We start from the raw sequence: 24280 nt of genomic DNA on the forward strand, positions 1-24280 counted from the left end.
CCAACTCAATCATCAAGTTTGTGGACGACACAACAGTGGTAGGCTTGATTACCAACAACGACGAGACGGCCTACAGGGAGGAGGTGAGGGCCCTCGGAGTGTGGTGTCAGGAAAATAACCTCACACTCAACGTCAACAAAACTAAGGAGATGATTGTGGACTTCAGGAAACAGCAGAGGGAACACCCCCCTATCCACATCGATGGAACAGTAGTGGAGAGGGTAGTAAGTTTTAAGTTCCTCGGCATACACATCACAGACAAACTGAATTGGTCCACTCACACAGACAGCATCGTGAAGAAGGCGCAGCAGCGCCTCTTCAACCTCAGGAGGCTGAAGAAATTCGGCTTGTCACCAAAAGCACTCACAAACTTCTACAGATGCACAATCGAGAGCATCCTGGCGGGCTGTATCACCGCCTGGTACGGCAACTGCTCCGTCCACAACTGTAAGGCTCTCCAGAGGGTAGTGAGGTCTGCACAACGCATCACCGGGGGCAAACTACCTGCCCTCCAGGACACCTACACCACCCGATGTTACAGGAAGGCCATAAAGATCATCAAGGACAACAACCACCCGAGCCACTGCCTGTTCACCCCGCTATCATCCAGAAGGCGAGGTCAGTACAGGTGCATCAAAGCTGGGACCGAGAGACTGAAAAACAGCTTCTATCTCAAGGCCATCAGACTGTTAAACAGCCACCACTAACATTGAGTGGCTGCTGCCAACACACTGACACTGACTCAACTCCAGCCACTTTAATAATGGGAATTGATGGGAAATGATGTAAAATATATCACTAGCTACTTTAAACAATGCTACCTAATATAATGTTACATACCCTACATTATTCATCTCATATGCATACGTATATACTGTACTCTATATCATTGACTGCATCCTTATGTAATACATGTATCACTAGCCACTTTAACCATGCCACTTTGTTTACATACTCACCTCATATGTATATACTGTACTGGATACCATCTACTGTATCTTGCCTATGCCGCTCTGTACCATCACTCATTCATATATCTTTATGTACATATTCTTTATCCCCTTACACTGTGTATAAGACAGTAGTTTTGGAATTGTTAGTTAGATTACTTGTTGGTTATTACTGCATTGTCGGAACTAGAAGCACAAGCATTTCGCTACACTCGCATTAACATCTGCTAACCATGTGTATGTGACAAATAAAATTTGATTTGAAGAGCGATCCGTGTAAACACATATATTTGATCTCTTACTAGACTACCAGTTCCATAGTGATACATACTACAGGAGTAGCGTACTGTGCAGGAGGCTGTTGGTATCCTCATGATGAAGGCTGTGATGCTGAAACACACTGGTTTTAAATAACAACAAAGCATTTTCTATTGGTCTTCCAACAGTAGCTGAAAATTTCTCCCACGTCTGATCTATCACTGCAGACTTCTTTGTCCAGTCCAGTTCTTCATCATTCGCAATGTATCACTCGGACCATGCTATTGGCAGTGTCCGAGGGGTTTGTGGCAGGTTTGATATTAATGACGTGTGTTGCCCTTTGACTCCGCTCTGCCTACTGTAGATGTATATATCTATATATATGTAGATGTATATATGTAGATGTACAGTGGGGCAAAAAGTATTTAGTCAGCCACCAATTGTGCAAGTTCTCCCACTTAAAAAGATGAGAGAGGCCTGTAATTTTCATCATAGGTACACTTCAACTATGACAGACAATATGAGAAAACAAATTGTAGGATTTTTAATGAATTTATTTGCAAATTGTGGTGGAAAATAAAAATTTGGTCAATAACAAAAGTTTATCTCAATACTTTGTTATACACCCTTTGTTGGCAATGACAGAGGTCAAACGTTTTCTGTAAGTCTTTACAAGGTTTTCACACACTGTTGCTAGTATTTTGGCCCACTCCTCCATGCAGATCTCCTCTAGAGCAGTGAATTTTTGGGGCTGTTGCTGGGCAACACGGACTTTCAACTCCCTCCAAAGATTTTCTATGGGGTTGAGATCTGGAGACTGGCTAGGCCACTCCAGGACCTTAAAATGCTTCTTACGAAGCCACTCCTTCGTTGCCCGGGCGGTGTGTTTGGGATCATTGTCATGCTGAAAGACCCAGCCACGTTTCATCTTCAATGCCCTTGCTGATAGAAGGAGGTTTTCACTCAAAATCTCACGATACATGGCCCCATTCATTCTTTCCTTTACACGGATCAGTCGTCCTGGTCCCTTTGCAGAAAAACAGCCCCAAAGCATGATGTTTCCACCCCCATGCTTCACAGTAGGTATGGTGTTCTTTGGATGCAACTCAACATTCTTTGTCCTCCAAATACGACGAGTTGAGTTTCATCTGACCATATGACTTTCTCCCAATCTTCTTCTGGATCATCCAAATGCTCTCTAGCAAACTTCAGACGGGCCTGGACATGTACTGGCTTAAGCAGGGGGACACGTCTGGCACTGCAGGATTTGAGTCCCTGGCGGCGTAGTGTGTTACTGATGGTAGGCTTTGTTACTTTGGTCCCAGCTCTCTGCAGGTCATTCACTAGGTCCCCCCGTGTGGTTCTGGGATTTCTGCTCACCGTTCTTGTGATAATTTTGACCCCACGGGGTGAGATCTTGCGTGGAGCCCCAGATCGAGGGAGATTATCAGTGGTCTTGTATGTCTTCCATTTCCTAATAATTGCTCCCACAGTTGATTTCTTCAAACCAAGCTGCTTACTTATTGCAGATTCAGTCTTCCCAGCCTGGTGCAGGTCTACAATTTTGTTTCTGGTGTCCTTTGACAGCTCTTTGGTCTTGGCCATACTGGAGTTTGGAGTGTGACTGTTTGAGGTTGTGGACAGGTGTCTTTTATACTGATAACAAGTTCAAACAGGTGCCATTAATACAGGTAACGAGTGGAGGACAGAGGAGCCTCTTAAAGAAGAAGTTACAAGTCTGTGAGAGCCAGAAATCTTGCTTGTTTGTAGGTGAACAAATACTTATTTTCCACCATAATTTGCAAATAAATTCATAAAAAATCCTACAATGTGATTTTCTGGATTTTTTTTTCTCATTTTGTCTGTCATAGTTGAAGTGTACCTAATGATGAAAATTACTCTCATCTTTTTAAGTGGGAGAACTTGCACAATTGGTGGCTGACTAAATACTTTTTTGCCCCACTGTATATCTGTATATATATGTATATATATGTATATATGTATGTGTATATATGTATATATATGTGGAGGTATATCTATATCTATATATATATGTAGATGTATATGTTATATGGAAGAGAAGAATAGAAGAGTGAAAGAAAGGAGGAGAGAATGATAGTAACAAAAATATACTTTTTACGAATGACCTCACCTAGCCAACCCCCAGGGGGACGTGAGTAGTCACACACACACACACACACACGCGCGCACGCACGCACGCACGCACGCACGCACGCACGCACGCACGCACACACACACACACTGGCACAGACATATAAATACAATAACAATTAGAAAATAAATAGATTCACTCAAAAGAAATCAGCACATTCCCCCCTGAATAATATCATCCATGGGGATTTCATTAGGCATACAGAAATCTCTCACAATCTCATGTAATTATTCGCTGCTAACAACAACTCGAGCCTCCTGTACCATATATAGAACGAAGCTCTTGACGTTTAAAGCTCAGAAGAACCCCCACTAATATTGACCAATCTACAGAAAACCTGAGGGTTATCTCCTAAAATGAATTAAGAGTCATGTTAACCTGTTTCATGTGTTGGGAGGGGAGGCCAGTGTGTAGATAGTGGGTTAACCTGTTTCATGTGTTGGGAGGGGAGGCCAGTGTGTAGATAGTGGGTTAACCTGTTTCATGTGTTGGGAGTGGAGGCCAGTGTATAAATAGTGGGTTAACCTGTTTCATGTGTTGGGAGGGGAGGCCAGTGTATAAATAGTGGGTTAACCTGTTTCATGTGTTGGGAGGGGAGGCCAGTGTATAAATAGTGGGTTAACCTGTTTCATGTGTTGGGAGGGGAGGCCAGTGTGTAGATAGTGGGTTAACCTGTTTCATGTGTTGGGAGGGGAGGCCAGTGTGTAGATAGTGGGTTAACCTGTTTCATGTGTTGGGAGGGGAGGCCAGTGTGTAGATAGTGGGTTAACCTGTTTCATGTGTTGGGAGGGGAGGCCAGTGTGTAGATAGTGGGTTAACCTGTTTCATGTGTTGGGAGGGGAGGCCAGTGTGTAGATAGTGGGTTAACCTGTTTCATGTGTTGGGAGGGGAGGCCAGTGTGTAGATAGTGGGTTAACCTGTTTCATGTGTTGGGAGGGGAGGCCAGTGTGTAGATAGTGGGTTAACCGGTTTCATGTATTGGGAGGGGAGGCCAGTGTGTAGATAGTGGGTTAACCTGTTTCATGTGTTGGGAGGGGAGGCCAGTGTGTGGGTTAACCTGTTTCATGTGTTGGGAGGGGAGGCCAGTGTATAAATAGTGGGTTAACCTGTTTCATGTGTTGGGAGGGGAGGCCAGTGTGTAGATAGTGGGTTAACCTGTTTCATGTGTTGGGAGGGGAGGCCAGTGTATAAATAGTGGGTTAACCTGTTTCATGTGTTGGGAGGGGAGGCCAGTGTGTAGATAGTGGGTTAACCTGTTTCATGTGTTGGGAGGGGAGGCCAGTGTATAAATAGTGGGTTAACCTGTTTCATGTGTTGAGAGGGAGGCCAGTGTGTAGATAGTGGGTTAACCTATTTCATGTGTTGGGAGGGTAGGCCAGTGTGTAGATAGTGGGTTAACCTGTTTCATGTGTTGGGAGGGGAGGCCAGTGTATAAATAGTGGGTTAACCTGTTTCATGTGTTGGGAGGGGAGGCCAGTGTGTAGATAGTGGGTTAACCTGTTTCATGTGTTGGGAGGGGAGGCCAGTGTATAAATAGTGGGTTAACCTGTTTCATGTGTTGGGAGGGGAGGCCAGTGTATAAATAGTGGGTTAACCTGTTTCATGTGTTGGGAGGGGAGGCCAGTGTGTAGATAGTGGGTTAACCTGTTTCATGTGTTGGGAGGGGAGGCCAGTGTGTAGATAGTGGGTTAACCTGTTTCATGTGTTGGGAGGGGAGGCCAGTGTGTAGATAGTGGGTTAACCTGTTTCATGTGTTGGGAGGGTAGGCCAGTGTGTAGATAGTGGGTTAACCTGTTTCATGTGTTGGGAGGGGAGGCCAGTGTGTGGGTTAACCTGTTTCATGTGTTGGGAGGGTAGGCCAGTGTGTAGATAGTGGGTTAACCTGTTTCATGTGATTTACAGTAATCCTGTGGATTTTATGGGTGAATCACCTTGTTTTGCTTCAACAGCTGATTAAGGAGACAGACCTTCTATATGGTGATTGATGACAGCAATTTACTTTACTGTAGTGATGAATATCACATGATGTAGAACCATGATACATGTAGTGAATCAGTCAATGTGTTAGTATTGAAAGACAGTGATAATCTAGTGATTCAGTCAATGTGTTAGTATTGAAAGGCAGTGATAATCTAGTGATTCAGTCAATGTGTTAGTATTGAAAGGCAGTGATAATCTAGTGATTCAGTCAATGTGTTAGTATTGAAAGGCAGTGATAATCTAGTGATTCAGTCACTGTGTTAGTATTGAAAGGCAGTGATAATCTAGTGATTCAGTCAATGTGTTAGTATTGAAAGGCAGTGATAATCTAGTGATTCAGTCAATGTGTTAGTATTGAAAGGCAGTGATAATCTAATGATTCAGTCAATGTGTTAGTATTGAAAAGCAGTGATAATATGGCCTATGGTACCACAGCTGAGGGTGTGTGCGAGAGAAAGTATATGTGGGCGTCTGTCTGTCTTTCCGTCTGTCCTCTCACTGCCCTGCTCACCTATCCTTCCATGTCTGTCTCTCAATCAGCCAATCTATGAGTATTGTATCTGGTATGGTGTGGGTACATCTGATGAGACAGCATTGTCTGGTGTTGGCTGTAGGGCAAAGACAGTCTAGCGATCTTTTTTAGAACATTTCTGCCGTAGGGCCCGTCTCACAATCATCAGCGACTCTGGGTGACAGGCTCATGCTGTGTACTGTAAGTATGACAGATTGTTCTGGCCCCCTGGTGGCTTGTTTGGGGCTGAGGGAGAGAGAAGGATCAGAGCATAGACAGAACAGTAGGTTCACTCCAAGAAAGAGAAGGGGGTTATAGAGAAATGTAGTCAATGTGGAATCCCTAGCTAGTTAACTGTGTGATCCACTCGGACAGACAGACACGGAGTGTGTGTACATGCCTGTGTTTGTTTGCTTGTGCATGTGAATGTCTGTGTGTGCAAGCAAAACAAAATGAGTGCCAAAGTAAACCAACCACAATACCATCCATCACTCCATCCCTGCCAGTCTCAGCCCCCACTCCATCCCTGCCAGTCTCAGCCCCCACTCCATCCCTGCCAGTCCCAGCCCCCACTCCATCCCTGCCAGTCTCAGCCCCCACTCCATCCCTGCCAGTCCCAGCCCCCACTCCATCCCCGCCGGTCTCAGCCCCCACTCCATCCCTGCCAGAGTCAGACCCCACTCCATCCCTGCCAGTCTCAGACCCCACTCCATCTCTGCCAGTCTCAGACCCCACTCCATCCCTGCCAGTCTCAGACCCCATTCCATCCCTGCCAGTCTCAGACCCCACTCCATCCTCGCCAGTCCCAGCCCCCACTCCATCTCTGCCAGTCTCAGACCCCACTCCATCCCTGCCAGTCTCAGCCCCCACTCCATCCCTGCCAGTCCCAGCCCCCACTCCATCCCTGCCAGTCTCAGCCCCCACTCCATCCCTGCCAGTCCCAGCCCCCACTCCATCCCCGCCGGTCTCAGCCCCCACTCCATCCCTGCCAGAGTCAGACCCCACTCCATCCCTGCCAGTCTCAGACCTCACTCCATCTCTGCCAGTCTCAGACCCCACTCCATCCCTGCCAGTCTCAGACCCCACTCCATCCCTGCCAGTCTCAGACCCCACTCCATCCTCGCCAGTCCCAGCCCCCACTCCATCTCTGCCAGTCTCAGACCCCACTCCATCCCTGCCAGTCTCAGACTCCACTCCATCCCTGCCAGTCTCAGACCCCACTCCATCCCTGCCAGTCCCAGCCCCCACTCCATCCCTGCCAGTCTCAGCCCCCACTCCATCCCTGCCAGTCTCAGCCCCCACTCCATCCCTGCCAGTCCCAGCCCCCACTCCATCTCTGCCAGTCTCACACCCCACTCCATCCCTGCCAGTCTCAGACCCCACTCCATCTCTGCCAGTCTCAGACCCCACTCCATCTCTGCCAGTCTCAGACCCCACTCCATCCCCGCCAGTCTCAGACCCCACTCCATCCCCGCCGGTCTCAGCCCCCACTCCATCCCCGCCAGTCTCAGACCCCACTCCATCCCTGCCAGTCTCAGACCCCACTCCATCTCTGCCAGTCTCAGACCCCACTCCATCCCCGCCAGTCTCAGACCCCACTCCATCCCCGCCAGTCTCAGCCCCCACTCCATCCCTGCCAGTCTCAGACCCCACTCCATCCCTGCCAGTCTCAGACCCCACTCCATCCCCGCCAGTCCCAGCCCCCACTCCATCTCTGCCAGTCTCAGACCCCACTCCATCCCTGCCAGTGTCAGACCCCACTCCATCCCTGCCAGTCTCAGACCCCACTCCATCCCTGCCAGTCTCAGACCCCACTCCATCCCCGCCAGTCCCAGCCCCCACTCCATCTCTGCCAGTCTCAGACCCCACTCCATCCCTGCCAGTCTCAGACCCCACTCCATCCCTGCCAGTCTCAGACCCCACTCCATCCCTGCCAGTCTCAGCCCCCACTCCATCCCTGCCAGTCTCAGCCCCCACTCCATCCCCGCCAGTCCCAGCCCCCACTCCATCTCTGCCAGTCTCAGACCCCACTCCATCCCCGCCAGTCTCAGACCCCACTCCATCCCTGCCAGTCTCAGACCCCACTCCATCCCCGCCAGTCTCAGCCCCCACTCCATCCCGCCAGTCCCAGACCCCACTCCATCCCCGTCACTCTCAGACCCCACTCCATCCCTGCCAGTCTCAGACCCCACTCCATCCCTGCCAGTTTCAGACCCCACTCCATCCCTGCCAGTCTCAGCCCCCACTCCATCACTGCCAGTCTCAGACCCCACTCCATCCCTGCCAGTCTCAGACCCCACTCCATCCCCGCCAGTCTCAGCCCCCACTCCAGCCCCGTCAGTCCCAGACCCCACTCCATCCCTGCCAGTCTCAGACCCCACTCCATCCTTGCCAGTCTCAGACCCCACTCCATCCCTGCAAGTCTCAGCCCCCACTCCATCTCTGCCAGTCTCAGACCCCACTCCATCCCTGCCAGTGTCAGACCCCACTCCATCCCTGTCAGTCTCAGCCCCCACTCCATCCCTGTCAGTCTCAGCCCCCACTCCATCTCTGCCAGTCTCAGACCCCACTCCATCCCTGTCAGTCTCAGCCCCCACTCCATCTCTGCCAGTCTCAGACCCCACTCCATCCCTGCCAGTCTCAGACCCCACTCCATCCCTGTCAGTCTCAGACCCCACTCCCATCCCTGCCAGTCTCAGCCCTCACTTCATCTCTGCCAGTCTCAGACCCCACTCCATCCCTGCCAGTCTCAGCCCCCACTCCATCCCTGTCAGTCTCAGCCCCCACTCCCATCCCTGCCAGTCTCAGACCCCACTCCCATCCCTGCCAGTCTCAGCCCCCACTCCATCCCTGCCAGTCTCAGACCCCACTCCATCCCTGTCAGTCTCAGACCCCACTCCCATCCCTGCCAGTCTCAGACCCCACTCCATCCCTGTCAGTCTCAGACCCCACTCCCATCCCTGCCAGTCTCAGCCCTCACTTCATCTCTGCCAGTCTCAGACCCCACTCCATCCCTACAAGTCTCAGCCCCCATTCCATCCCTGCCAGTCTCAGCCCCCATTCCATCCTTGCCAGTCTCAGACCCCACTCCATCCCTCCCAGTTTCAGACCCCACTCCATCTCTGCCAGGTCACTCACCCTCCATGGGAGTGTTGCTGTCGGGCCGATTTGCAAACACAACATCCACGTACTCCAGCTGCATCCTCTGTAGGGAGCTCCTCAGACCTGGGGACAGAGAGAGGGAGAGGGAGGGGGGTGAGTGGAAAGAGAGAGAGGTAGGGGGTGGGTGGAAAGAGAGAGAGGGAGGGGGGTGGGTGGAAGGAGGGAGAGGGAGGGAGGAGGGTGGGTGGGTGGAAGGAGGGAGAGGGAGGAGGGAGAGGGAGGAGGGTGGGTGGAAAGAGGGAGAGGGAGGAGGGTGGGTGGAAAGAAGGAGAGGGAGAGGGGTGGGTGGAAGGAGGGGGGAGGGAGGAGGGTGGGTGGAAAGAGAGAGAGGTGGAGTGTGGTGGAAAGAGAGAGAGGGGGAGTGTGGTGGGGAGAGAGAGGGGGGAGTGAGGTGGGGAGAGAGAGAGGGGGATTGAGGTGGGGAGGGAGAGAGGGGGAGTGAGGGGGGGAGAGAGAGGGGGGGAGTGAGAGAAAGAAAGAAGTGGACACATGTTAGAAACCTGCGGATACAGAAAACCACAAGCCTCGGATAAAGTGAGAGAAGGGTCGGAGACCTTTCCCCCCTCTGTCCCTATCATCCAGTCAGATAAAGTGAGAGAAGGGTCGGAGACCTTTCCCCCCTCTGTCCCTATCATCCAGTCAGATAAAGTGAGAGAAGGGTAGGAGACCTTTCCCCCCTCTGTCCCTATCATCCAGTCAGATAAAGTGAGAGAAGGGTCGGAGACCTTTCCCCCCTCTGTCCCTATCATCCAGTCAGATAAAGTGAGAGAAGGGTAGGAGACCTTTCCCCCCTCTGTCCCTATCATCCAGTCAGATAAAGTGAGAGAAGGGTCGGAGACCTTTCCCCCCTCTGTCCCTATCATCCAGTCAGATAAAGTGAGAGAAGGGTCGGAGACCTTTCCCCCCTCTGTCTCTATCATCCAGTCAGATAAAGTGAGAGAAGTGAGAGACCTTTCCCACTCTGTCCCTATCATCCAGTCAGATAAAGTGAGAGAAGGGTAGGAGACCTTTCCCCCCTCTGTCTCTATCATCCAGTCAGATAAAGTGAGAGAAGTGAGAGACCTTTCCCCCTCTGTCTCTATCATCCAGTCAGATAAAGTGAGAGAAGGGTAGGAGACCTTTCCCCCCTCTGTCCCTATCATCCAGTCAGATAAAGTGAGAGAAGTGAGAGACCTTTCCCTCTCTGTCGCTATCATCCAATCAGATAAAGTGAGAGAAGTGAGAGACCTTTCCCCCTCTGTCTCTATCATCCAGTCAGATAAAGTGAGAGAAGGGTCGGAGACCTTTGCCTCTCTGTCGCTATCATCCAGTCAGATAAAGTGAGAGAAGTGAGAGACCTTTCCCCCTCTGTCTCTATCATCCAGTCAGATAAAGTGAGAGAAGGGTCGGAGACCTTTGCCTCTCTGTCGCTATCATCCAGTCAGATAAAGTGAGAGAAGTGAGAGACCTTTCCCACTCTGTCCCTATCATCCAGTCAGATAAAGTGAGAGAAGTGAGAGACCTTTCCCACTCTGTCCCTATCATCCAGTCAGATAAAGTGAGAGAAGTGAGAGACCTTTCCCTCTCTGTCTCTATCATCCAGTCAGATAAAGTGAGAGAAGTGAGAGACCTTTCCCCCTCTGTCTCTATCATCCAGTCAGATAAAGTGAGAGAAGTGAGAGACCTTTCCCCCCTCTGTCTCTATCATCCAGTCAGATAAAGTGAGAGAAGTGAGAGACCTTTCCCTCTCTGTCTCTATCATCCAGTCAGATAAAGTGAGAGAAGTGAGAGACCTTTCCCCCTCTGTCTCTATCATCCAGTCAGATAAAGTGAGAGAAGTGAGAGACCATTCCCCCTCTGTCTCTATCATCCACTCAGATAAAGTGAGAGAAGGGTCGGAGACCTTCCCCCCTCTGTCCCTATCATCCAGTCAGATAAAGTGAGAGAAGTGAGAGACCTTTCCCCCTCTGTCTCTATCATCCAGTCAGATAAAGTGAGAGAAGTGAGAGACCTTTCCCCCCTCTGTCCCTATCATCCAGTCAGATAAAGTGAGAGAAGGGTAGGAGACCTTTCCCTCTCTGTCTCTATTATCCAGTCAGATAAAGTGAGAGAAGTGAGAGACCTTTCCCCCTCTGTCTCTATCATCCAGTCAGATAAAGTGAGAGAAGTGAGAGACCTTTCCCCCTCTGTCTCTATCATCCAGTCAGATAAAGTGAGAGAAGTGAGAGACCTTTCCCCCTCTGTCGCTATCATCCAGTCAGATAAAGTGAGAGAAGGGTAGGAGACCTTTCCCCCCTCTGTCTCTATCATCCAGTCACATAAAGTGAGAGAAGGGTCGGAGACCTTTCCCCCTCTGTCCCTATCATCCAGTCAGATAAAGTGAGAGAAGGGTCGGAGACCTTTGCCTCTCTGTCCCTATCATCCAGTCAGATAAAGTGAGAGAAGTGAGAGACCTTTCCCACTCTGTCCCTATCATCCAGTCAGATAAAGTGAGAGAAGGGTCGGAGACCTTTCCCCCTCTGTCTCTATCATCCAGTCAGATAAAGTGAGAGAAGTGAGAGACCTTTCCCCCTCTGTCTCTATCATCCAGTCAGATAAAGTGAGAGAAGGGTCAGAGACCTTTCCCTCTCTGTCTCTATCATCCAGTCAGATAAAGTGAGAGAAGTGAGAGACCTTTCCCCCTCTGTCTCTATCATCCAGTCAGATAAAGTGAGAGAAGTGAGAGACCTTTCCCACTCTGTCCCTATCATCCAGTCAGATAAAGTGAGAGAAGTGAGAGACCTTTCCCTCTCTGTCTCTATCATCCAGTCAGATAAAGTGAGAGAAGTGAGAGACCTTTCCCCCTCTGTCTCTATCATCCAGTCAGATAAAGTGAGAGAAGTGAGAGACCTTTCCCCCTCTGTCTCTATCATCCAGTCAGATAAAGTGAGAGAAGTGAGAGACCTTTCCCCCTCTGTCTCTATCATCCAGTCAGATAAAGTGAGAGAAGTGAGAGACCTTTCCCCCTCTGTCTCTATCATCCAGTCAGATAAAGTGAGAGAAGTGAGAGACCTTTCCCCCTCTGTCTCTATCATCCAGTCAGATAAAGTGAGAGAAGTGAGAGACCTTTCCCCCTCTGTCCCTATCATCCAGTCAGATAAAGTGAGAGAAGGGTAGGAGACCTTTCCCACTCTGTCTCTATCATCCAGTCAGATAAAAGCGGCAATCAGCAGTTGAAACAATAACAAAACGTCTCCCCGCAGAAACAGCTGAGGGATGTGGGGCTGAAGAAATGTAACCACTCTCAAATTCATAAACAAAGCTATGGATTCAATGACCATCCATGATACACAAATGTTTTGAGGCTATATAGTGTTTGTTTACATTGACTTTGTTTACAAACATTGTATTTAAACAAGCTTGAGGTACGACAGTTAAACCAAGCTCATGAGGCATTTATAAGTTATATCTTCAAGAATCAGTATCATTACTTTATAAATCCAAAATGTATGTAGCAACTGCAGATTGTCATTTTAAAGTTTTTCTGTTTGAATACTGAGAGGAGAAAGGGATGAGGGGGTAGAGGGATGAGGGGGTAGAGGGATGAGGGGGAGATATGAATGAGGTATTGTGAAACAGTATGTCAGCTCAGCTCCATTCATAAACACTGACAGAGGAGAGGAGACAGGGATGAAAGGATGGAGAGGAGGAGAGGAAGAGAGGAGAACGAGATGAAAGGATGGAGAGAAGAGGAAGAGAGGAGACCGAGATGAAAGGATGGAGAGGAAAGGAAGAGAGGAGAACGAGATGAAAGGATGGAGAGGAGGAGAGGAAGAGAGGAGACCGAGATGAAAGGATGGAGAGGAGAAGAGGAAGAGAGGAGACCGAGATGAAAGGATGGAGAGGAGAGGAAGAGAGGAGAACGAGATGAAAGGATGGAGAGGAGGAGAGGAAGAGAGGAGAACGAGATGAAAGGATGGAGAGGAGGAGAGGAAGAGAGGAGAACGAGATGAAAGGATGGAGAGGAGGAGAGGAAGAGAGGAGAACGAGATGAAAGGATGGAGAGGAGGAGAGGAAGAGAGGAGAACGAGATGAAAGGATGGAGAGAAGAGGAAGAGAGGAGAACGAGATGAAAGGATGGAGAGGAGGAGAGGAAGAGAGGAGACCGAGATGAAAGGATGGAGAGGAGAGGAAGAGAGGAGAACGAGATGAAAGGATGGAGAGGAGGAGAGGAAGAGAGGAGACCGAGATGAAAGGATGGAGAGGAGGAGAGGAAGACAGGAAAGACAAAGGGATGAGGTAAAGGTGTCCCTAAGTGTGTACATCTGTGTGTTCGTAAGAGTGTATTTATATGTATATATTTGTGTGTGTGTGTGTGTACACCTAAGTGTGTGTGAGATTAGTTAAAGTCTTCAGAGTTAATCCCAGGGAGTCGTTCTCTCCCCTGTCACCATCCACACATCTTAATCCCTGTCCTGTCATCTCCAGCTTGGTAATACCAAGAACACCTATTATTATACACACACACACACACACACACACACACACACACACACACACACACACACACACACACACACACACACACACACACAGACACACACACGCACGCCTAATCTGAGCCAGCTCTGCGTTGCAATGACTTGCACATTTCTCTGTCTCCTTTGTCTCAGCGATTAGCCACATTTAAGGCTCTGAAGTGACACACACACACACACACACACACACACACACACACACACACACACACACACACACACACACACACACACACACACACATGACTTGCACTTTTCTCCGTCTCACTGATCAGGCGAGGAAGTGGGTGGTTGGAGAGGGGATAGAAGGAGAATAAATAAAAAGCATCCTATTGGTGGATAAAGGAGGAAAACAAGTATGTCCTGTTTAAAAACTTGACAACAATACTGTCTCACTCTCAGAGCCTGTCAATCACTATACTCTTGTCAAGAACTCCATCAGTTAGTAAACAAAAATGTAAAATTACTTTTTTAAATTAGGATTCAATCCTCTGTCAATCAATCAATACATACAGTAAAACCACCAACAAACAACCACATCAACCAATGCTGTTCTAAAATGCCCTTGTCTCCCTCCCTCCCTCCCTCCCTCCCTCCCTCCCTCTCTCTCTCTCTCTCTCTCTCTCTCCCTCCCCTCTCTTAGTAAACATATTATTCGGTTCTTCCTTGGGGGGAAAGTTAGAAGCTGACATGAATGTTAATACTATATGAGAGTGCTGAGTCACTGCAGAAGAGGTGCAGGCACTGTGCCGTGGACAGGACGCTGTTGTGCTGGATCAGGGAATTGAATTGGGGTAGTGTGTGTATAAACACAGTGTCTGGGTGTCAGGGTGAGTTTGTTTAATCCCAGAAAAATACTAAAATAGGAGACTGGAGGAACTGAGAGGGTAAATAGGAGAGGTAAGGAGAGGACAGGAGAGGAGAGGATAAGACAGAGGGGAGGAGAGAGAAGGAGAAGAGAGGAGACCAAAGGAGAGGAGAGGAGAGGAGAGGAGAGGAGAGGAGAGGAGAGGAGAGGATAGAACAGGAGAGAACAGGAGAGAACAGGACACAAAGGTATGGATACAGGGGTCCAGGACTTCCAGATTTTGCTCGCCTGAAGTAGAGTATCTCATGATGAGCTGTAGTCCACACTATTTGGCAAGAGAGTTTTCATATATTTTTTTCGTGGCTGTTTATTTACCACCACAGAAGGACTCTGGCACTAAGACCGCACTGAGTCAGCTGTATAAAGAAATAAGCACAAGGGAAACCGCCACACCCAGATGCGGCGCTCCTAGTGGCCGGGGACTTTAATGCAGGGAAACTTAAATCAGTTTTACCTCATTGCTATCGGCATGTTAAATGTGCAACCAGAGGGAAAGAAATTATAGATCACCTTAACTCCACACACAGAGACGCGTACAAAGCTCTCCCTCGCCCTCCATTTAGCAAATCTGACCATAATTCTATTCTCCTGATTCCTGCTTACAAGCAAAAATTAAAACAGGAAGCACCAGAGACTCAGTCTATAAAAAAGTGGGCAGATGAAGCAGATGCTAAACTACAGGACTGTTTTGCTATCACAGACTGGAATATGTTCCAGGATTCTTCCAATGGCATTGAGAAGTACACCATATCAGTCACTGGCTTTATCAATAAGTGCATCGAGGACGTCGTCCCCACAGTGACTGTTCGTACATTCCCCAACCAGAAGCCATGGATTACAGGCAACATTTGCACTGAGCTAAAGGGTAGAACTGACACTTTCAAGGAGTGGGACTCTAACCCGGAAGCTTATAAGAAATCCTGCTATGCCCACAGATGAACTATCAAACAGGCAAAGCGCCAATACAGGACTAAGATTGAATCGTACTACACCGGCTCCAAAGCTCGTCTTATATGGCAGAGCCTGCAAACTATTACAGACTACAAAGGGAAGCACAGCCGTGAGCTGCCCAGTGACACGAGCCTATCAGATGAGCTAAATCACTTCTATGCTCGCTTCGAGGCAAGCAACATTGAGGCATGCATGAGAGCATCAGCTGTTCTGGACGACTGTGTGATCACACTCTCCTTAGCTGACGTGAGTAAGACCTTTAAACAGGTCAACATTCACAAGGCCACTGGGCCAGACGCATTACCAGGACGTGTGCTCCCGGCATGTGCTGACCAACTGGCAGGTGTCTTCACTGACATTTTCAACATGTCCCTGATTGAGTCTGTAATACCAACATGTTTCAAGCAGACCACCATAGTCCCTGTGCCCAAGAGCACTAAGGTAACCTGCCTAAATGACTACAGACCCATAGCACTCACTTCCATAGCCATGAAGTGCTTTGAAAGGCTGGTAATGGCTCACAAATGCATGCTTTTCAACCGATCGCTGCCTGCACCCGCATGCCCGACTAGCATCACCACCCTGGATGGTTCCGACCTTGAATATGTGGACATCTATAAGTACCTAGGTGTCTGGCTAGACTGCAAACTCTCCTTCCAGACTCACATCAAACATCTCCAATCGAAAATCAAATCAAGAGTCGGCTTTCTATTCCGCAACAAAGCCTCCTTCACTCACGCCGCCAAGCTTACCCTAGTAAAACTGACTATCCTACCGATCCTCGATTTCGGCGATGTCATCTACAAAATGGCTTCCAACACTCTACTCAGCAAACTGGATGCAGTCTATCATAGTGCCATCCGTTTTGTCACCAAAGCACCTTATACCACCCACCACTGCGACTTGTATGCTCTAGTCGGCTGGCCCTCGCTACATATTCGTCGCCAGACCCACTGGCTCCAGGTCATCTACAAGTCCATGCTAGGTAAAGCTCCGCCTTATCTCAGTTCACTGGTCACGATGGCAACACCCATCCGTAGCACACGCTCCAGCAGGTGTATCTCACTGATCATCCCTAAAGCCAACACCTCATTTGGCCGCCTTTCGTTCCAGTACTCTGCTGCCTGTGACTGGAATGAACTGCAAAAATCGCTGAAGTTGGAGACTTTTATCTCCCTCACCAACTTCAAACATCAGCTATCCGAGCAGCTAACCGATCGCTGCAGCTGTACATAGTCTATTGGTAAATAGCCCACCCATTTTCACCTACCTCATCCCCATACTGTTTTTATACTGTTTTTTTATTTTTATTTATTTATTTATTTACTTTTCTGCTCTTTTGCACACCAATATCTCTCCTGTACATGACCATCTGATCATTTATCACCCCAGTGTTAATCTGCAAAATTTTATTATTCGCCTACCTCCTCATGCCTTTTGCACACATTGTATATAGACTGCCCATTTTTTTTCTACTGTGTTATTGACTTGTTAATTGCTTACTCCATGTGTAACTCTGTGTTGTCTGTTCACACTGCTATGCTTTATCTTGGCCAGGTCGCAGTTGCAAATGAGAACTTGTTCTCAACTAGCCTACCTGGTTAAATAAAGGTGAAATAAAAATTAAAAATAAAAAACATTAACACCATTATCCCAGAAACCCTAGACCCGCTCCAATTTGCATACAGCCCAAACAGACCCACAGATGATGCAATCTCTATCATACTCCACACAGCTCTTTCCCACATGGACAAAAGGAACACCTATGTGAGAATGCTATTGACTGACAAAAGCTCAGCGTTCAACACCATAGTGCCCTCAAAGCTCAACACTAAGCTAAGGACCCTGGGACTAAACACTTCCCTCTGCAACAGGATCCTGGACTTCCTGACGGGCCGCCCACAGGTGGTGAGGGTAGGTAGCAACACATCTGCCACGCTGATCCTAAACACTGGAGCCCCTCAGGGGTGCATGCTCAGTCCCCTCCTGTACTCCTTGTTCACCCACGACTGCATGGCTAGGCACGACTCCAAACCATCATTAAGTTTGCAGACGACACAACAGTGGTAGGCCTGATCACTGACAACGATGAGACCGCCTATAGGGAGGAGGTCAGAGACCTGGCCGGGTGGTGCCAGAATAACAACCTATCCCTCAACGTAATCAAGACAAAGGAGATGATTGTGGACTACAGGAAAAGGAGGACCGAGCACGTCCCCATTCTCATCGACGGGGCTGTAGTGGAGCAGGTTGAGAGCTTCAAGTTCCTTGGTGTCCACATCACCAAACAACTAGAATGGTCTAAACACACCAAGCCAGTCGTGAAGAAGGCACAACAAAACCCATTCCCCCTCAGGAGACTGAAAATATTTGGCATGGATCCTCAGATCCTCAAAAGGTTCTATAGCTGCAACATCGAGAGCATCCTGATTGGTTGCATCACTGCCTGGTAAGGCAACTGCCCGGCCTCCGACTGCAAGGCGCTACAGAGGGTAGTGCGTACGGCCCAGTACATCACTGGGGCCAAGCTTCCTGCCATCCAGGACCTCTACACTAGGCGTGTCAGAGAAAGGCCCTAAAAATTGTCAAACACCCCCAGCCACCCCAGTCATAGACTGTTCTCTCTACTACCGCATAGCAAGCGGTACCGGAGCACCAAGTCTAGGACCAAAAGGCTTCTCAACATCTTTTACCTCCAAGCCATAAGACTCCTGAACAAGTAATCAAATGGCTACCTGGACTATTTGCCCCCTCCAACCCCTCTTTTGCGCTGCTGCTACTCTCTGTTTATCATCTCAGTCCCTTTCACCATATATTCTGCCATGCCCTGATCTGTTTCACCTGCCCTTGTGATTGTCTCCACCTCCTCCAGATGTGGCTTGTTTTCCCCAGTGTATTTATCCCTGTGTTTCCTGTCTCTCTGTGCCAGTTTTGTATGTTGTATGTGCCAGTTTCATCTTGTATGTTTCCAAGTCAACAAGCGGTTTTCCCATTCTCCTGCTTTTTGCATTCTCCCTTTTCTAGTCCTCCCGGTTTTGACACTTGCCTGTTTCTGGACTTTGTACCCGTCTGCCTGACCATTCTGCCTGCCCTGACCTCGAGTCTGCCTGCCACTCTGTACCTCCTGGACTCTGATCTGGTTTTGACCTTTTTGCCTGTCCATGACCATTCTACCTGCCCTGACCTCGAGTCTGCCTGCCACTCTGTACCTCCTGGACTCTGATCTGGTTTTGATCTTTTTGCCTGTCCATGACCATTCTGCCTGCCCTGACCTCGAGTCTGCCTGCCACTCTGTACCTCCTGGACTCTGATCTGGTTTTGACCTTTTTGCCTGTCCACGACCATTCTTCCTGCCCTGACCTCGAGTCTGCCTGCCACTCTGTACCTCCTGGACTCTGATCTGGTTATGACCTTTTTGCCTGTCCATGACCATTCTGCCTGCCCTGACCTCGAGTCTGCCTGCCACTCTGTACCTCCTGGACTTTGATCTGGTTATGACCTTTTTGCCTGTCCATGACCATTCTCTTGTCTATTCCCTTTGGATTTATTAAACATCTTAAACTCCAACTATCTGCCTCCTGTGTCTGCATTTGGGTCTCGCCTTGTGCCTTGATACATTCATGTACATATTACATCAATTAGCCCAACTAACCGGTGCCCCCGCACATTGGCTACCCAGACAATTTGCATTGTGCCTCCACATTGACTCTGTACCAGTACCACCTGCACATAGCCTCCACATTGACTCTGTACCTGTACCCCCTGTATGTAGCCTCCATATTGACTCTGTACCATAACACCCTGTACATAGCCTCCACATTGACTCTGTACCTGTACCCCCTGTATATAGCCTCCATATTGATTCTGTACCAGTACCACCTGTATATAGCCTCCACATTGACACTGTACTGGTAACACCTGTATATAGACTCCACATTGACTCTGTACCAGTACCACCTGTATATAGCCTCCACATTGACTCTGTACCGGTACCACCTGTATATAGCCTCCACATTGACTCTGTACCGGTACCACCTGTATATACCCTCCACATTGACTCTGTACTAGTACCCCTGTATATAGTCTCACATTTACATTTACATTACATTTAAGTCATTTAGCAGACGCTCTTATCCAGAGCGACTTACAAATTGGTGCTTTCACCTTATGACATCCAGTGGAACAGCCACTTTACAATAGTGCATCTAGGTCTTTTAAGGGGGTGAGAAGGATTACTTTATCCTATCCTAGGTATTCCTTAAAGAGGTGGGGTTTCAGGTGTCTCCGGAAGGTGGTGATTGACTCCGCTGTCCTGGCGTCGTGAGGGAGTTTGTTCCACCATTGGGGGGCCAGAGCAGCGAACAGTTTTGACTGGGCTGAGCGGGAACTGTACTTCCTCAGTGGTAGGGAGGCGAGCAGGCCAGAGGTGGATGAACGCAGTGCCCTTGTTTGGGTGTAGGGCCTGATCAGAGCCTGGAGGTACTGAGGTGCCGTTCCCCTCACAGCTCCGTAGGCAAGCACCATGGTCTTGTAGCGGATGCGAGCTTCAACTGGAAGCCAGTGGAGAGAGCGGAGGAGCGGGGTGACGTGAGAGAACTTGGGAAGGTTGAACACCAGACGGGCTGCGGCGTTCTGGATGAGTTGTAGGGGTTTAATGGCACAGGCAGGGAGCCCAGCCAACAGCGAGTTGCAGTAATCCAGACGGAGATGACAAGTGCCTGGATTAGGACCTGCGCCGCTTCCTGTGTGAGGCAGGGTCGTACTCTGCGGATGTTGTAGAGCATGAACCTACAGGAACGGGCCACCGCCTTGATGTTATTTGAGAACGACAGGGTGTTGTCCAGGATCACGCCAAGGTTCTTAGCGCTCTGGGACGAGGACACAATGGAGTTGTCAACCGTGATGGCGAGATCATGGAACGGGCAGTCCTTCCCGGGAGGAAGAGCAGCTCCGTCTTGCCGAGGTTCAGCTTGAGGTGATGATCCGTCATCCACACTGATATGTCTGCCAGACATGCAGAGATGCGATTCGCCACCTGGTCGTCAGAAGGGGGAAAGGAGAAGATTAATTGTGTGTCGTCTGCATAGCAATGATAGGAGAGACCATGTGAGGTTATGACAGAGCCAAGTGACTTGGTGTATAGCGAGAATAGGAGAGGGCCTAGAACAGAGCCCTGGGGGACACCAGTGGTGAGAGCACGTGGTGAGGAGACGGATTCTCGCCACGCCACCTGGTAGGAGCGACCTGTCAGGTAGGACGCAATCCAAGCGTGGGCCGCGCCGGGAGATGCCCAACTCGGAGAGGGTGGAGAGGAGGATCTGATGGTTCACAGTATCGAAGGCAGCCGATAGGTCTAGAAGGATGAGAGCAGAGGAGAGAGAGTTAGCTTTAGCAGTGCGGAGCGCCTTCGTGATACAGAGAAGAGCAGTCTCAGTTGAATGACTAGTCTTGAAACCTGACTGATTTGGATCAAGAAGGTCATTCTGAGAGAGATAGCGGGAGAGCTGGCCAAGGACGGCACGTTCAAGAGTTTTGGAGAGAAAAGAAAGAAGGGATACTGGTCTGTAGTTGTTGACATCGGAGGGATCGAGTGTAGGTTTTTTCAGAAGGGGTGCAACTCTCGCTCTCTTGAAGACGGGAGGGACGTAGCCAGCGGTCAGGGATGAGTTGATGAGCGAGGTGAGGTAAGGGAGAAGGTCACAGGAGATGGTCTGGAGAAGAGAGGAGGGGATAGGGTCAAGCGGGCAGGTTGTTGGGCGGCCGGCCGTCACAAGACGCGAGATGTCATCTGGAGAGAGAGGGGAGAAAGAGGTCAGAGCACAGGGTAGGGCAGTGTGAGCAGAACCAGCGGTGTCGTTGACTTAGCAAACGAGGATCGGATGTCGTCGACCTTCTTTTCAAAATGGTTGACGAAGTCATCTGCAGAGAGGGAGGAGGGGGAGGGAGGATTCAAGAGGGAGGAGAAGGTGGCAAAGAGCTTCCTAGGGTTAGAGGCAGATGCTTGGAATTTAGAGTGGTAGAAAGTGGCTTTAGCAGCAGAGACAGAGGAGGAAAATGTAGAGAGGAGGGAGTGAAAGGATGCCAGGTCCGCAGGGAGGCGAGTTTTCCTCCATTTCCGCTCGGCTGCCCGGAGCCCTGTTCTGTGAGCTCGCAATGAGTCGTCGAGCCACGGAGCGGGAGGGGAGGACCGAGCCGGCCTGGAGGATAGGGGACATAGAGAGTCAAAGGATGCAGAAAGGGAGGAGAGGAGGGTTGAGGAGGCAGAATCAGGAGATAGGTTGGAGAAGGTTTGAGCAGAGGGAAGAGATGATAGGATGGAAGAGGAGAGAGTAGCGGGGAGAGAGAGCGAAGGTTGGGACGGCGCGATACCATCCGAGTAGGGGCAGTGTGGGAAGTGTTGGATGAGAGCGAGAGGGAAAAGGATACAAGGTAGTGGTCGGAGACTTGGAGGGGAGTTGCAATGAGGTTAGTGGAGGAACAGCATCTAGTAAAGATGAGGTCGAGCGTATTGCCTGCCTTGTGAGTAGGGGGAAGGTGAGAGGGTGAGGTCAAAAGAGGAGAGCAGTGGAAAGAAGGAGGCAGAGAGGAATGAGTCAAAGGTAGACGTGGGGAGGTTAAAGTCGCCCAGAACTGTGAGAGGTGAGCCGTCCTCAGGAAAGGAGCTTATCAAGGCATCAAGCTCATTGATGAACTCTCCGAGGGAACCTGGAGGGCGATAAATGATAAGGATGTTAAGCTTGAAAGGGCTGGTAACTGTGACAGCATGGAATTCAAAGGAGGCGATAGACAGATGGGTAAGGGGAGAAAGAGAGAATGACCACTTGGGAGAGATGAGGATCCCGGTGCCACCACCCCGCTGACCAGAAGCTCTCGGGGTGTGCGAGAGCACGTGGGCGGACGAAGAGAGAGCAGTAGGAGTAGCGGTGTTGTCTGTGGTGATCCATGTTTCCGTCAGAGCCAAGAAGTCGAGGGACTGGAGGGAGGCATAGGCTGAGATGAACTCTGCCTTGTTGGCCGCAGATCGGCAGTTCCAGAGGCTACCGGAGACCTGGAACTCCACGTGGGTCGTGCGCGCTGGGACCACCAGATTAGGGTGGCCGCGGCCATGCGGTGTGGAGCGTTTGTATGGTCTGTGCAGAGAGGAGAGAACAGGGATAGACAGACACATAGTTGACAGGCTAGAGAAGAGGCTACGCTAATGCAGAGGAGATTGGAATGACAAGTGGACTACACGTCTCGAATGTTCAGAAAGTTAAGCTTACGTAGCAAGAATCTAATTGACTAAAATGATTAAAATGATACAGTACTGCTGGGGTAGGCTAGCTGCGTTGTTGACACTACCCTAATCAAGTCGTACCGTTGAGTGTGAAGTTTCTACAATGCTGCTTTTCGGGAGCTAGCTGGCTAGCTAGCAGTGTTGGTTACGTTACGTTGCGTTAGGAGAACGACAATAGCTGGCTAGCTAACCTAGAAAATCGCTCTAGACTACACAATTATCTTTGAAACAAAGACGGCTATGTAGCTAGCTATGTAGCTAGCTACGATCAAACAAATCACACCGTTGGGACTGTAATGAAATGAAATGAAAATGTGATACTACCTGTGGAGCGAAGCGGAATGCGACCGGAATGCGAAAGTTCTATTCAGTAGACGTTGGCTGGCTATTGGCTAGCTAGGAGTGTCTCCTACGTTAAGGACGACAAAATAGCTGGCTAGCTAACCTCGGTGAATTAAGATAATCACTCTAAGACTACACACTCTAAACTACACAATTATCTTGGATACGAAGACAGCAAAGACAACTATGTAGCTAGCTAATACTACACTAATCAAGTCGTTCAGTTGAGTGTGATAGTTACTACAGTGCTACGGTAGCCGGTGAACGTATGCTAGCTGGCTAGCTGCTAGGCAGATAGGAGGACGACGAAATACGATAATAACGCAATTATCACTCTAAGACTCCACACTCTAAACTACACAATTATCTTGGATACGAAAACAGCAAAGACAACTATGTAGCTAGCTAACACTACACTAATCAAGTCGTTCAGTTGAGTGTGATAGTTACTACAGTGCTACGGTAGACGGTGAACGTGTTGGGCAGATAGGAGACGACGAAATACGATAATTACGCAATTATCTTTGATACAACGACGACTATGTAGCTAGCTAAGAAGAAATTGCTAAGATTAGACAAATCAGACCGTTGTACTATAATGAAATGTAATGAAATGTAATGAAAAAGTTATACAACCTGCAGACCGAAGCGCGGATGCGACCGGCTCGCTCCAACCCGGAAGTTGACTCTGTACCGGTACCTCCTGTATATAGCCTCCACATTGACTCTGTACCAGTACCCCTGTATATACCCTCCACATTGACTCTGTACTAGTACCCCTGTATATAGTCTCCACATTGACTCTGTACCGGTACCCCTGTATATAGCCTCCACATTGACTCTGTACTGGTACCACCTGTATATAGCCTCCATATTGACTCTGTACCGGTGCCACCTGTATATAGCCTCCACATTGACTCTGTACCGGTACCACCTGTATATACCCTCCACATTGACTCTGTACTAGTACCCCTGTATATAGTCTCCACATTGACTCTGTACCGGTACCTCCTGTATATAGCCTCCACATTGACTCTGTACCGGTACCACCTGTATATAGCCTCCATATTGACTCTGTACCGGTACCCCCTTTATATAGCCTCCACATTGACTCTGTACCGGTACCACCTGTATATAGCCTCCATATTGACTCTGTACCGGTACCCCCTGTATATAGCCTCCATATTGACTCTGTACCAGTACCCCCTGTATATAGCCTCCACATTGACTCTATACCGGTACCTCCTGTATATAGCCTCACTACTGTTATTTTTACTGTAATTTTACAGTTTTTTTTATTTATTTCTATTTCT

The 24280-nt window shown here is 49.2% G+C and overlaps 1 protein-coding gene across 1 annotated transcript in view; it reads right to left on the reverse strand.

Moving 5' to 3' along the window:
• Positions 1-24280, reverse strand: part of kcnab1b (potassium voltage-gated channel subfamily A regulatory beta subunit 1b) — a 78597-nt gene that overhangs the window by 15896 nt on the left and 38421 nt on the right. Inside the window, exon 8 of the mRNA XM_029643216.2 lies at positions 9011-9097. Coding sequence (XP_029499076.1) covers positions 9011-9097 — 87 coding nt within the window. The remainder of the gene's footprint in view (positions 1-9010; positions 9098-24280) is intronic.

The sequence above is a fragment of the Oncorhynchus nerka genome, linkage group LG9b (genome assembly GCF_034236695.1).
Source record: "Oncorhynchus nerka isolate Pitt River linkage group LG9b, Oner_Uvic_2.0, whole genome shotgun sequence".
NCBI classification, from domain to species: Eukaryota; Metazoa; Chordata; class Actinopteri; order Salmoniformes; family Salmonidae; genus Oncorhynchus; species Oncorhynchus nerka.